The sequence below is a fragment of the Eretmochelys imbricata genome, chromosome 1 (genome assembly GCF_965152235.1).
Source record: "Eretmochelys imbricata isolate rEreImb1 chromosome 1, rEreImb1.hap1, whole genome shotgun sequence".
Classification (NCBI taxonomy): domain Eukaryota; kingdom Metazoa; phylum Chordata; order Testudines; family Cheloniidae; genus Eretmochelys; species Eretmochelys imbricata.
In genome coordinates this window covers 110,213,011-110,226,376 of record NC_135572.1, presented here as the reverse complement: position 1 = coordinate 110,226,376, position 13,366 = coordinate 110,213,011, and the positions used below count along the sequence as shown (strand labels likewise).

Genomic DNA, 13,366 nt, shown 5'->3' with positions numbered 1-13,366 from the left:
CTATTAAACATATGGGGAAACAGACAGAGGCTACATAATTCACCCAAGTAAATCCAGTAATTCACCCAGTGAGATGGTGTCAGAATCAGGAATAATACCCTGGTATCCTGTCCCACACCTGTCACTAGGTAACACTCCCCTCATTATTATGTGACAAAAAGCACTGAATGCCATAACCTCCTGCATGTGTGAGTCTTCTGTCATAATGAACTGACTCAGAGACCATTTCTTGATAAGACTCAACCCCCCACGTCCCAGTTTTGTGAGTCCCAGTTCCTTTCTCAGTGAAAATATGTAAAAATCTAAAAATCAAATCCCATAAAAACTAGCATCTGACCCAGCACTCAAAGGGACAAATCTAGAACAAGGATGGGACAAAGAGGTCACTTGTTACTGCAGTTTCCATTCTGAGTAACCAAGAATTATATTCCTTCATATCTAATTCTGATTAAATAAATAGAGAACTCGCACCTGTAATCATCATTACCATCAGAGACCTACTTCCCAGAGCCTGATTAAAACATTTTCTTTAAGCTCCAGGTAAACTCAAGATTTCCCCCCCACACACACCCTTGTTATAGCCCATAGTACCTGTTACACAGAGTAGAAATGCTCACCCTTGTGCTCATGACAACAGCTGGGAAGACTATTTGAATAACCTTTTATAAATGCACATAAAACGTCTCAGACTGTCTGAAACAAATGATTTTAGAGAGACAAGGTGGGTGAGGTAATATCTTTTACTGGACTAACTTCTATTGGTGAGAGAGACAAGCTTTCAAACCTACACAGAGCAAAACCTGAAGAAGAGCTCTGTGTAAGCTCAGAAGCTTGTCTCTCTCACCTACCTTGTCTCTCTCATATCTGGGGACCACAGCTATAACAATATTGCATACAACGAACGATTTTGTCCTTTACAAATAGCTGCTTTTTAAGAGACTGAAAATGGCTCTGAGCCACACCTGACTCTTTCCAAGTTTTTTTATTTTTAGTTTTTTGTTAGACAATAGAAATATTTGTCTGGTTTATCTTCAATTCAGTCTCATGCTCTGTCACTCAAGGCTCTTCCATGTGTTGCAATCTTACATCAGGTTTATTGTCATGGGGCAAACTATTTCCTTGCACTCTAGAACACAATTCTTCAGCAAAACATTTCAACCACAACTTCCTCAGGATTTATCACCTTAAATTCCTATCACTAGACTGTGTGTGTTAACTGTTCTATTTGCACCTACACTAAATTTAAATTCCTAGTTTCCTTGTACGTTTGTACAGTGCCAAGCGCATTATAAGTGCTCAACAAATCTACTTCGCAAGTCTACATTCATTAAGACAGCTGATTTGAAAAAGAATCTAAGTAGCAGGTTAAATTTTAGAAACAGAAAGAGGTAAAGATATTTTATGGGAACAGAGTGGCAGGAAAAGTAAAAAAAAAATTATTCAGTAAGTCAACAGTACATAAAAATAGTTTAATAAAACCATATCATCTCTCCTCACTATTACAGCCCGGCTTAAATGCTGTCTCCAAGGCTAAGAATTTAGAATGAAAGACCAAGCAAGCAATATCTCTGCTACAGCAAAACAATCAGAAGAACTAGTGCACAAATGAAGGCAATGGGAAGAAGTAAACCATACAAGTGAAGAAAGCTGTTGGACAACAAACATTAAGATAGAATGTACTACTGAAAATAGCATGGAGAGAAAAACATGATTTTTATTGCTTCTACTCTCTTCCTTATGTCAACTCGCTGTGAGAGTGATCAATGCCAAATGGTACCAATGCTAAAAGGTTTCCATAAGAGAAAGTTTACAGGACCAGGTCCAGTAACAGTTCATAGGCAGGTAAGACATGGCCATGCCTTTTTTCCCTTGGAAATTAGTATGCTACCTAACTAAGAGCGTCAAGCATCTGACTACAGAATATTTTTTTTTATTTCGGGTGTAATTAGGAAAGAACATTAAAGTTTTACTAAGTGATCGCATGATTGATTAAAGATCTGTGAATCAAATGACAGTCACATGTAAGTACCTGTATCATTGCCAAGTATGATTTCTTATTCATCTCAAATTAACCACCTCTTAAAACAAGTCTCCAGATCTCTCCTTTTACTATACAAGACACAGCACTGCCTATGTGAAATGACACATTTTGCACCTTCTTAAGTTCACTTTTGTGATTTTTTAACAAAAAAGACATGCTATCAAATACATTACCCAGTAAATATTTTTATCCAGCAAATCTTTTTTGCCCCGTCATATGTAGTAGTTACCCAGAGGGATGAAAATAAGGATATTCTCTCACTTCAAATAACTTTCTATCTTCTGCTCAAAATATCTCTTGGAAGAAAAGTAAGTACTCTGTAGGCTTTAAAGGGGACCAAAAGGGAAGCAAAAAAGACGTACCCTTCTTTTTGATTCTTTACAATGTAAACAAAGGCTTAAAACGGGTTTATTTTTCTGACAGAAACAAAACCTGCTTTTTGTTTATCTCAAACAAGATGCCAAAAAGAGTTTTAAAACTGCAATGACAAAATGGAGAATAACTGGTGAGACAACAGTATTGCCAAAAAGGACCTAGGAGGTTATAGTGATCAATAATTGAATTTGAGTCAACAGTATGACGCTGCAGTTGAGAGCCTGAGGCCCACTGCCCGGGGCTGGGCCTGAGAGCCCGAGGTCCGGCATCTGGTGTCATTGCTTGTCCCCCGAAACATTCCTCTGTATCCTTCTGGGGGGGGGAGGGCGGTACACCCCACCTTTTTGGCTGCCTCACTGAGAACTGTGTCATGTTGGTCTTGTTGAGCTTGAGCTCAGTCCCCTTTGGTTAATCAGTCTGATCTCTTTGCCATTTATTCTGCTTACTCATCTTATACCTTTATTTCCTTTACCAAAATAAACAAATTAATAAACTCCAACCTTTACTTTATTTGCTTGCAATCTTTATTTGTTTGCAACCTTTTGAATCTCTGAGTCTCTGGCTTATAAATGCTGGCAGAGCGATTTTTTGCTCGCAAACAGGGTACCGATCCTGCCAATTATGCCACTGTGATGTTTTTCGGGGCACCCAGGGCTAACAATCACCTTGTTACCACCTGCCTCCAGCATCAGGTAGTGCTGCATATATTTAGAGCCCTTCCAAATTCATGGCCGTGAAAACCATGTCATGGACCTTGAAATCTAATCTCCCCTACGAAATCTGGCACTCAGCCAGGGGCTCCTGCCCTGTGCAGAGCTCCAGCTGTTAATCCTCTGGGGATGGGAAGGAAGGAGAGTTCTTCTTCCCCTGCAGGGGCTGTTCCTGGAGAGGGTTAGACCCACCTCTGGGATCTCCTCCAGTTGCAGAAAGCTCGGATGGCTTCAGCTGTCGCCTCCCCCCAGCGCACAAGACTGCGGCTGGAATTATAACCCTTCCACATGGGGAGACTGCAGCCACAGCTGTCAGCCCCCACTGGGACAGGAGACTGCAAGGAAAACCAGACCAATGGTAATCCACCCACCATGCCCTACGGTCCTCACTTCTGTGCGGCTGTTGGAGGTGATGCTGGCTTTACAGCGGGGCACGCAGACAGCAGCCTTCCTCTCTGGCTGCCCAGCTCTGAAGGCGGCACCCCTGCCAGCAGAAAAGCAGAGAGTGGCAATCCCATGCCCTCTCCCCACCCCAATAGTCTTGTGACCACCACCCCCCAAACCCTGGCCGCTTTTTGGGTTGGGACCCCCACGGTTACAATACCGTGAAAATTCAGATATAAACATCTGAAAACATTAAATTGATTGATTTTAAAGCTCCCTGGCCGTGAAATTCACCAAAATGGACCATGAATTTGTTAGGCCCCGACACATATTGCATGGGTGTTAACTCCCTAACAAAATCAGCCTATCAGCTACTCAAGCACTCTCCCTCTTAAATCACAGGGAATATGTGCATAAGCCAGTCTACAAGGCAAAGACAAGGCTTGTAACAGATGCACCCCAACCTCCTTGTCCTTTCGAAGCGGCCCCTGTGGAATCCAGCCCCAATCACTGGATGCACCCAGAAATCCCAGATCCTCTGTTCCCAAAGCGTATCTCAGTTTACCAATTTTATCTTAGACCACTGCTCCTGTACAACACACGGCACTTGACCTCCATTATAAAATGAAAAGGCAATTTATGTAAAGAAGAAAGATTTCACATAAAAAAATCAGTGTGACAGATGGGAACAGTTACATGTATATCATCATAACACGCATCCAAATTTAACTAACAAATTATCCTCCTGTCTAAAGAAGCTAATCTTGCCCAAAGTTTATGAATATTATATATGTGTGTATGGGCGTGTGCACGCTCACCAGTATTTTTCCCTTTACACTGCAGTCATAAAAAATGTATAAAAAAAATCCAGTGTGTGGAGACAATTTATTGAAATATACAATGAAATAGAAAGCCTGTCTCCTCTCAGTATAATATGCATATTTTGAGCAGGGAGACAGAAAAAATCACTTTGAAAATGTACAAAGGCATCCTTAAAATATAGAGCTAGTAACACAGAAATACGGTTATTCATACTTACTTCAAAAAGATAAATGTTTTATGAAAAATATGACATGTTCCATTTAAAAACTTGCTTTGTCTTGATGAGGGGAAAACCGAAAACTTTCAATTCCATGTTGTTGGGAGATTATCTTTTAAGAACACTCAGGCTTCTTTAGATATTATATGCAAAGTACAGAACGTTAAAAGTCAAAGGATGTCCATGCAGTGGTCAATAATAAAAAAGCACAAAGGGCATTCATTTCCATGAAATGCCTATGTACTAAGGAGCCTAAGTAGATGCTAAGATTTTAGTAGAAAATGTTTGAGAATGTGGAAAGCCTCCCTTGAAATCTTATTGATCAATAACAGAAGTCAACATCAGAACAAATGCCCACACACACACAAATACTGAAATCAATAGTTACAGGTGACAAAGGCTAACGTAATTGTAAATATAGTGGATACAAACAGAGATATGTCTACATCTCTATAGCACATTCTCTCAGCTCCTTGAAAAGTGTACCTCCCCCATGCACTCAATCTAGGAACAAAAACTATGTTAATAATTTGTAAGAATTAAGGATTCTTATGGCTGGGACAGATTGAGTGTGCATACTGAACGCTAATCACACATTCATTAGCATTAGGAAACAATCAGTTATTTCCATCTCTTCTTGGAAGCCAAGAATCACATTTTGCAAATATGTTCTCTTTCAGACTTACCATTTGATTTTATTTCTCGTACATAGTTACTAGGAAACCATCCTGTTTTGCCATTGTGAGTCCCTTCCCACCAGCCTCCTTCTTCCACTCTCGTAACATGAATAATGTCTCCTTTTGCAAAAGAAAGTTCATCTTCATTGGTCTGTTGAAAACTGAATTTTGCTCTCACCACCAGCTGGTGATTGCTGTTATCGGTCATGTCCTAAAAAGTGAAATCGCAAATGAAGGACAGAACTTTAGATGCATACGGGTTACTTCATGACCAATATACAAGTCTCTTCATGAAACAGAAATATATTTAAATTAAAACACCATTTTTATCAGAAGCTGTACAACAAGACCTGCAGACCCCAATATGCAATATGCATCTATCTTGACGTTGTATTTCTGTGATTTGTGTCTTTCAATCTAGGTAGTACTTTATTCCACTCAGACTTCTTAGAATCAGGCAAGGCCAACAAAAGTAAAATGAAAAAGATCTGTGTTTTTCAAAGATCAGATTCAAGATCTCTATGAACAGAACAAATTGAAAATGTCTTTGGCTACTACCTAGGGTTACCATATTTCAAGTTCCCAGAGGACACTGCCGGGGGGAGGAGAAGGGGAAGCTGAGGGGGGTTACAGTTGGAGGGGCATGTGTGTGTACTGGGAAGGGGTATTTTGGGGTGCCGGAGGGTTGTGTGTACTGGGATGGGAGAGGGTATTTGGGAGTGTTGCTGGAGGCATTATTTGGGAGGGGTGCTGGAGGGGGTGCCTACAGCCTCACACTCTAGGTGAGGGGCAGTGTTGCGCTCCGTCACAGTGGCAGGACAGCTGGTGCAGGCCCAGGACACAGCACCAGCCTGTCAGTCAGCGCCTCCCTGAGGGGTGTTGGGCCTAGCTCTGACACCCCTCCCTGCTAGGCTCTGAGGCCCAGCAGTAGGACAGGCAGCCCAGCCAAGAGGCTCTTGGCAGCTCCACTTACCCAGCAGGCCAGGGCGGGCAGGATCCAGTAGCTGCAGATGAAGGGGAGGGACCAATCAGAGCGTGGAGGAGACGCAGGGCTGTAACCAGGCCAGGGCAAGTGGGGCCCAGGGCGCAAAGCCACAGGAGTGGAATAATGACAGGGACCCAAAGGCAGGGAGCTCAAGTATGCTTGCTTGCCCCAGGAGCTAAAGAGCCTAGCTATGGCGCTCTGGAGATGGGTCTTTCTGATCGGCAACAAGCAAGGGAAAAATCCCAGACATTTCCTCACATTTCAAGAATCTGCCCAGATGGAGATCGGAGGACCAAAAAAGAGGTCATGTCTGGGAAAACCCAGATGTGTGGTAACCCTACAACTACCAAGAAACATAACTGCTTTACTGGAAACATGTTCTTTCTAAAACAGAGACTGGAGGGGGAGGACGGGAAAACAGATGGACCTGAACCAAAATCTTAAAGTTAGATCTATGTCAGAGTTTGCCACTCAAACTTATTTCGGTAATACATCGTATTAGGATGCAATGGAGTGTTTGGATTGAAGAGTTTAAATTCTAGTTAAATTGGGGAAAATCGTGACAACCCTGCTGTGGAAAAAACCCACAAAGTTTTATTGTAAGTTACACAATTACTATGTGACACATTTATTTGCACAGCCTTTCTTCAAACAGAAGAATGATGGTTGCAGAAGTATTTTTGAACATCCACAATGTGTTTTCAGTTTGTGTTAGGTGTTACTTCTTCCTCATTGATATTAAATAGTCCTTGGCTCAGAAGTTTAGGTTGACGACACTCACGAAATTCTCTTTTTTTCATTATTTGAGCAAATGGTAGTCACATCCTTGTCATATTTTTCCTCTGCTTTCTGGGATGGTGTTTTCAGCAAAAGCCTGGACACATTAGTTAGTGGATTTATTTTGAGATCCAGAATCAACGGTAGTAAGCAGTAAAAATATTTGCCTGTATGGATACTTATAGCCATTATCAGGTCATATTTTGTATTCAACCAACCATCTTGTATTAGTATCAGTGCTGATTCTTTTTTCCCCTCTATATCCTCACTTGCAGCATCTATTAGTAAACCTGCAACTTTAAATCTAACTGGAGGAGTAAACGCAGGGTGAAGTGTTTCAATAATTTCTTTGTTTGATTTGTGCCACATGCAAGGCGGTTCCCAGGGGAGTAGTGGGGGTGAAGGGAACCTAACTTGTTTCAAGACTGAGCTTGATAAGTTCATGGAGGGCATAATATAATGAGGCTGCCTATAATGCGCATATGGTCCCTCCACAACTGCTATTAGCAAGTATCTCCAATGGCCAGAGATGGGACACTATATGGGGAGGGCTCTGAGGTACTACAGAAAATTCTTTCCCAGATGTTTGGCTGATGGGTCTCGCCTACATGCTCAGGGTCTAATGATTGCCATATTTGGGGTCAGGAAAGAATTCTTCCCCAGGTCAGACTGGCAAAGACCTGGGGGGGGGGGGCGGGTTTGCCTTCTTCTACAGTGTGGGGCATGGGCCATTTGCTGGTTTGAACTAGTGTAAAAGATGGGTGCTCTGTAACTTGAAGTCTTTAAATCAAGATTTCAGGTCTTCAGTAACTTAACCATAAGTTATGGGCCTATTAGAGGAGTGGGTGGGTGAAATTCTGTAGCATGGAGATGTGCAGAAGGTCACACTTCTAGCCTTGAAGTCTATGAGTCTAAGTTATTAGTTTCAATGGGTGCAACCTTCTTGTCGAAGTGTTTGCCTTTCAGTTGTTTTTGGTATAATTACAGAACGATTTTTTGCTATTGTTCTGATGTCAAAGACTAACAGAGACTGCTCCTGAATGAAATTTGTTTAGAGGCTCTGGAAGGCCTGGAACTGGGATGGGACTTAAATTATCATTGTAACTATGTTTTAATAATGACAATGGCATAAAAATTCAGCATGAGTGTCAGTAAACTGTTCCAATGGCTAATTACTCTCACCATTAAAAACGTATGCCTTAATTCCAGCCTGAATTTCTCTAGATTCAACTTCCAGCCACTGGATCATGTTACACTGTTCTCTGCTATATTGAAGAGCCCATTATTAAATATTTGTTCCCGATATAGGTAATGACAGACTCATCAAGTCATCTCTTAACCTTCTCTTTGATAAGCTAAACAGAGTGAGGTCCCTGAGTCTAACACATTTTCTTATCCTTTAATCATTCTCACAGTTCTTCTCTGAACCATCTCCAATTTATCAATATCCTTCTTCAATTGTGGACATCAGAACTGGGCACAGTATTCCAGCAGCAGTCGCACCAGCGCCAAACAAAGATATAAAATAAGCTGTCAGTTCCTACTCAAGATTATCCTGTTTATGCATCCCATGATTGTATTAACTCTTTTGACCACAGCTCATGTTCACCTGATTATCCACTATGACCCCCAGATCTTTTTCAGAGTCACTGCTTCCCAGGATAGACTTTCCCTTTTGTAAGTATGGCCTACATTGTTTGTTTCTAGGTGTATACCAAGGATCGGCAACCTCTGGCACACAGCCCGCCAGGGTAAGCCCCATGGTGGGCATGGCTGGTTTGTTTACCTGCCGCGTCCGCAGGTTCAACAGATCGCAGCTCCCACTGGCCGTGGTTCACCATTCCAGGCCAATGGGGGCTGCGGGAAGTGGTGCAGGCCAAGGGATGTGCTGGCTGCCACTTCCCACAGCCCCCATTGGCCTGGAGCAGCGAACCACGGCCAGTGGGAGCTGCAATCCGTCGAACCTGCAGACATGGCAGGTAAACAAACCGGCCCGGTCCTCCAGGGGGCTTACCCTGGCGGGCCGCGGGCCAAAGGTAGCCAATCCCTGGTGTATAAATTTATATTTGGCCACATTAACACGCATATTGTTTGTTTAAACCCAGCTTACCAAGCAATCTGGATCTCTCTGTATCAGTAACATGTACTCTTCATTATTTACGACTCCCCCAATTTGTGTGTCATCGGCAAGTTTTAGCAGTGATGATTTTACATTTTCTTCCCGGTAATGGATAAAAATGTTAAATAGCACAGGGCCAAGAACTGCTCCCTCCAGGACCCCACTAGAAACATACCTGCTCAAATACGATTCCTCATTTACAACTGCATTTTGAGACCCATCAGTTAGCCATCTTTTAACCCACTTAATGTGGGCCATGTTAATTTTATATCTTTCTAGGTTTATTTTTTTTTTAAAATCAGTGTCATACACTACCAAGCAAAATGCCTTACCAACATCTAAGTGTTCTAGATCAGCACTATTACCTTTATCAATCATGTCACCGTAGCAAAAAACCGATATCAAATTAGTTTGACAGGATCTATTTTCCATAAACTCATGTTGATTGGCATTAACTATATTACACTTCTTTAATTCTTTATTAATCAACTCCCTTGTCAGTCACTCCATTGTCTCGCCTGGGATCTATGTCAGACTGACAGGTTTATAATCACTTAGGTCATCCTGTTTACTCTTTTTAAATATTGGAACATTATCTCTCTTCCAGTCTTCTAGAACTTCCCTGGTGTTCCAAGCCTTATTGAAAAAAACTCAACATTACTGGTCCAGCAAGATCCTCAGACAGCTTTTCTAAAACTCTACAAGTTGTATGAACCTGAAAATTTAGAAAGGCCTAACTTTTAGTAGTTGCTGTTTAACGTCCTCATGAAATACTAGTGGAATGGAAAGAATGTTGTCGTATGACTACATCATCTGTTTTTTCTCCAAATACAGGACAAATATTTATTGAACATTGCTGCTTTTTCTACATTATTATTGATAATTCCATCATTTACATCTACTAATGGAACAATATCACTATTAGTATTTTTTTTTTCCTCATATACTAAAAAACTCATCATTTTCCTTAACTCTGCTGGCTAAAGATTTCTGCTTGTGTCCCTTATATATTTTCTCCAATTTATAGCTTCTGATTTATATTCATGACTATCAAATTCCCAATTCTTCCATTTTTGAGCGCAGCCTTCACTTCCCCTCTAAACCAATTCTTTTTTTAAAAAACCAACATGGCCTTCTTTTTCAGTTGTGGGATTGTGGCTTTTGGGACATCTAGTAACATATTCTTAAACAATCCCAATTATCCTTCACATTTTTCTGATTAAATTTGCTGATTTGGCTCGTAATTATTTTCAGTTTTGTGAAGTTAGTCCTTTTAAAGTATGAGGTATATAACACTGGTGTGGACTTCATTCTGTTTGCACATTATAAATGTAATAAAATTCTGGATCCTCTGTAACTGTCAAGATGAGATCTAATACAGAACTCCCCCATGTTGGATGCAACACTTTCTGAGTTAGGAAACTATCGTCTATAATATTTAGAAGTTCCTAGGCTGTTTTAGTACTGGAAGCATGAGACCACCAGCATGTGTGATTCAAACTGAAGTCCCCCATAATCATGCAGATTTTTTTTCCCTATACACTGTAGATAGGGTGACTGGCTCCATATGCACCTATTACCTTGTGTGATCTGGTGCCTGTAGCAGACACCAATACCCCATCTTGTGCTTTATCTGTTAGGACATTCATCCATAAGCATTCAAGATCAAACAGACAATGCCGTTTTTGACATAGAGGGCCACTCACACTTACCCTCCGTTTTGCCTACTCAATCCTTCCTAAATAGATTATAACCCTTGATTTTCACATTCCAACCCCGGGAATCATCCCACCACTTTTCAGTAATACAAACAAGATTAAATGTATGCCCAGTGTAAACAATTAGTTTTATTATTATTATTAAAGTTTCATTCAATGGCCCATTTCGTCTTAGACTACTAACGTGGAAAAGCAAAATGCTGGATCTGGAGCTCCTCCAAGTGAGAATTTTTTAATGCCACTGTCATTATCAAAATGTAGTCCCATACCAGTTCCAGGCTTTCCAAAACCTTTTAAACATCAATTTTATTCAGTCTTCAACATCTCAGAGATCACTCTGTGATTACACCACACATACACAACTGCAGGACACAACGCTCATTTCTATTCCCCTGGAAGGACCCCGAGATATCAGACTTTAAAATCAGGACACATTTCTGAACAGAAAAGCAATGTTGCACAGAAATGTTTTACATATATTAGTTAAAATATTTTCTCTCTCTGAAACCCTCTATGGCTGGATTCATAATAAAGAAGGCACCTGGCTTTGCAAGCTGAAGAATAGTGGCAATTATTTATTTATTTTTTTAAAACTCTAGCACAGGGGTTCTCAAGCTGCAGGTCATGACCCCTCAGGGGGTCGTAAGATGGTCGCAAGTGGTCAGCTCCATGGGGCTGAAGGCCCCGAGCCCCGATTTAATTAAATTACCCACCCCCTTTTTAATTTATAATTCACACGCTCAGAGGCTTGCTGTGTGAAAGGGGTCACCAATACAAAATGTTTGAAAACCACTGCTCTAGCGCATTTCCAAAGTACTTTCTCTAACTTATGTGGTACATATAGAATACATCAGGCTGTATTGTAGTACAAATGGTTTATCTACCCTCATTTTGGATGACCTGCGTAATTAATCAGAGTTTACCCCACACACATGTGCTCATGCAGATACAGCCTTTAAATCACACCACACACGTATACTATTTAATCATGTATGTGAGTGAGTAGGAGAGGGAGGAAGAGAGAGAGAGAGAGAGAGAGAGAGAGAGTGGAACAAACAAGCCCAAGGACTCCATTTAGCAATGCAGGCTACTTTTGTTAATCCACCCTGTTAGTAGTAGTTACAGCTCCATATAAAGCAGCTGAGTAAATTCTACTAACTCATTCCAGCGGGTACTGCTTGTTAACTTCACCAGAGAGATTAGTGTGACTTTCTGATTAGAGGGATCTAGAGCCTGAGACTGAGAGGTCTCTGGAGGGAAACATAGAAAAAGCCATAATCGGGATGAGGGCTTAAACAGATTTATGTTGTGTTAATGTTTCACATACCAGTCAGTATACAGCTCTTCAAACATGAACTAAAAGAGGAGGTCTGGGCTCTCCCTTCAAACTTTTTCACTGCTGAAAGGGATCTCTTTCTTGGAGCTCCATAATGTTTAGAGACAGGTGAGAGTCACGGATCTCTTGGTACCAACTGGCAAGTGGACACAGAGGATGCACAGGCCTGTATAGGGATCCCCTGTGTTGGATGAATGCGTAATAGTTCACCGAAAGGTGGCATGTGAGATCTCAGAGCCAGTAGCACACTGGTTGGCATAATCATGCAAAACATAGGTACAGATAATATTTAAGGAGTTAAGTATCTATAGTGAAAAGAAAAGATTCTTAAAGACTTGATCTGGCTTAACTACACCAGAAGGTGACATACCTCGGGAATGTTTCTTTCAGGAAGAAGATAACAGACAACTCTCTCACTGTCTGGTCATTTGTGTATCGTATGCCTTACGGAGTATGCCCGTTTACATACTGAGCAATAGGGCTAAGTAACAGATTGCAAAATTTACAATAGAGGAAGTCTACAGGATGGAACAAAGAGCAGGAGCATGTCCTACTTTAAAATAAAGACAATAGATTGTTTGGGTATATCTTGGAGTGCCAAGCGCCACACTGGATCCTTCACCTATGAGGCAAGCTGACAGCATGTCTGGCTCATGAAAGGAGGATAACACTCAGAAGGCTTGAGGGGTGGAGTGTGCCTATCACTAACCTGTAGAGACAGAGAGGCCTGGGAGGCCTAGGAGAGAGTGCTTGGGGCCGCCAGCAGGCACAGACAAGGCTTCCTCATGTGAAGGGCAGGTGATCGTGAGATGCCTCACAACTCCAGGTTCCCCCTGGAAGCGTCACAACAGGAAGGTACATTTTGGTATAGGACTTCTCTGCTCGACAACCTGATTTTTAGAAAATCAGTGGCGAGGGCAGCCCACACAGCCCAGTGTGTTTTGTGGCATGCCTCCACATTTGCTCTCTCTAAATCTGAAAGTGAGTCCAATGGCCAAGCCAGCCAACAACTACCACTACCTTCTTTGCAGAACAGGCTGTATATTCCTAGACAGGCCAAGTCAGTTTTCATATCATGCCCTCAGTAATTAGAAGTCTTACAACTAGAACATCACTGGGTTGGGATGTCCTGCAACAGATGTTCCCAACAGTGGAGTCTTGAGAAAAAGCTTGAAAAAAAAATTGAACAATCTGGTCTCACATGT

The 13,366-nt window shown here is 41.5% G+C and overlaps 1 protein-coding gene across 5 annotated transcripts in view; it reads right to left on the bottom strand.

Annotated features, from left to right (window-relative positions):
• Positions 1 to 13,366, bottom strand: part of ARHGEF7 (Rho guanine nucleotide exchange factor 7) — a 191,545-nt gene that overhangs the window by 98,794 nt on the left and 79,385 nt on the right. For 4 of the 5 annotated variants that reach the window (XM_077813588.1, XM_077813551.1, XM_077813559.1 and 1 more), the window contains exon 5: positions 5,236 to 5,437. In XM_077813588.1, coding sequence (XP_077669714.1) covers positions 5,236 to 5,437 — 202 coding nt within the window. Of the gene's footprint in view, positions 1 to 5,235; positions 5,438 to 12,152; positions 12,262 to 13,366 lie in introns of those variants that run through there. The other variant, XM_077813568.1, reaches the window with a different exon arrangement.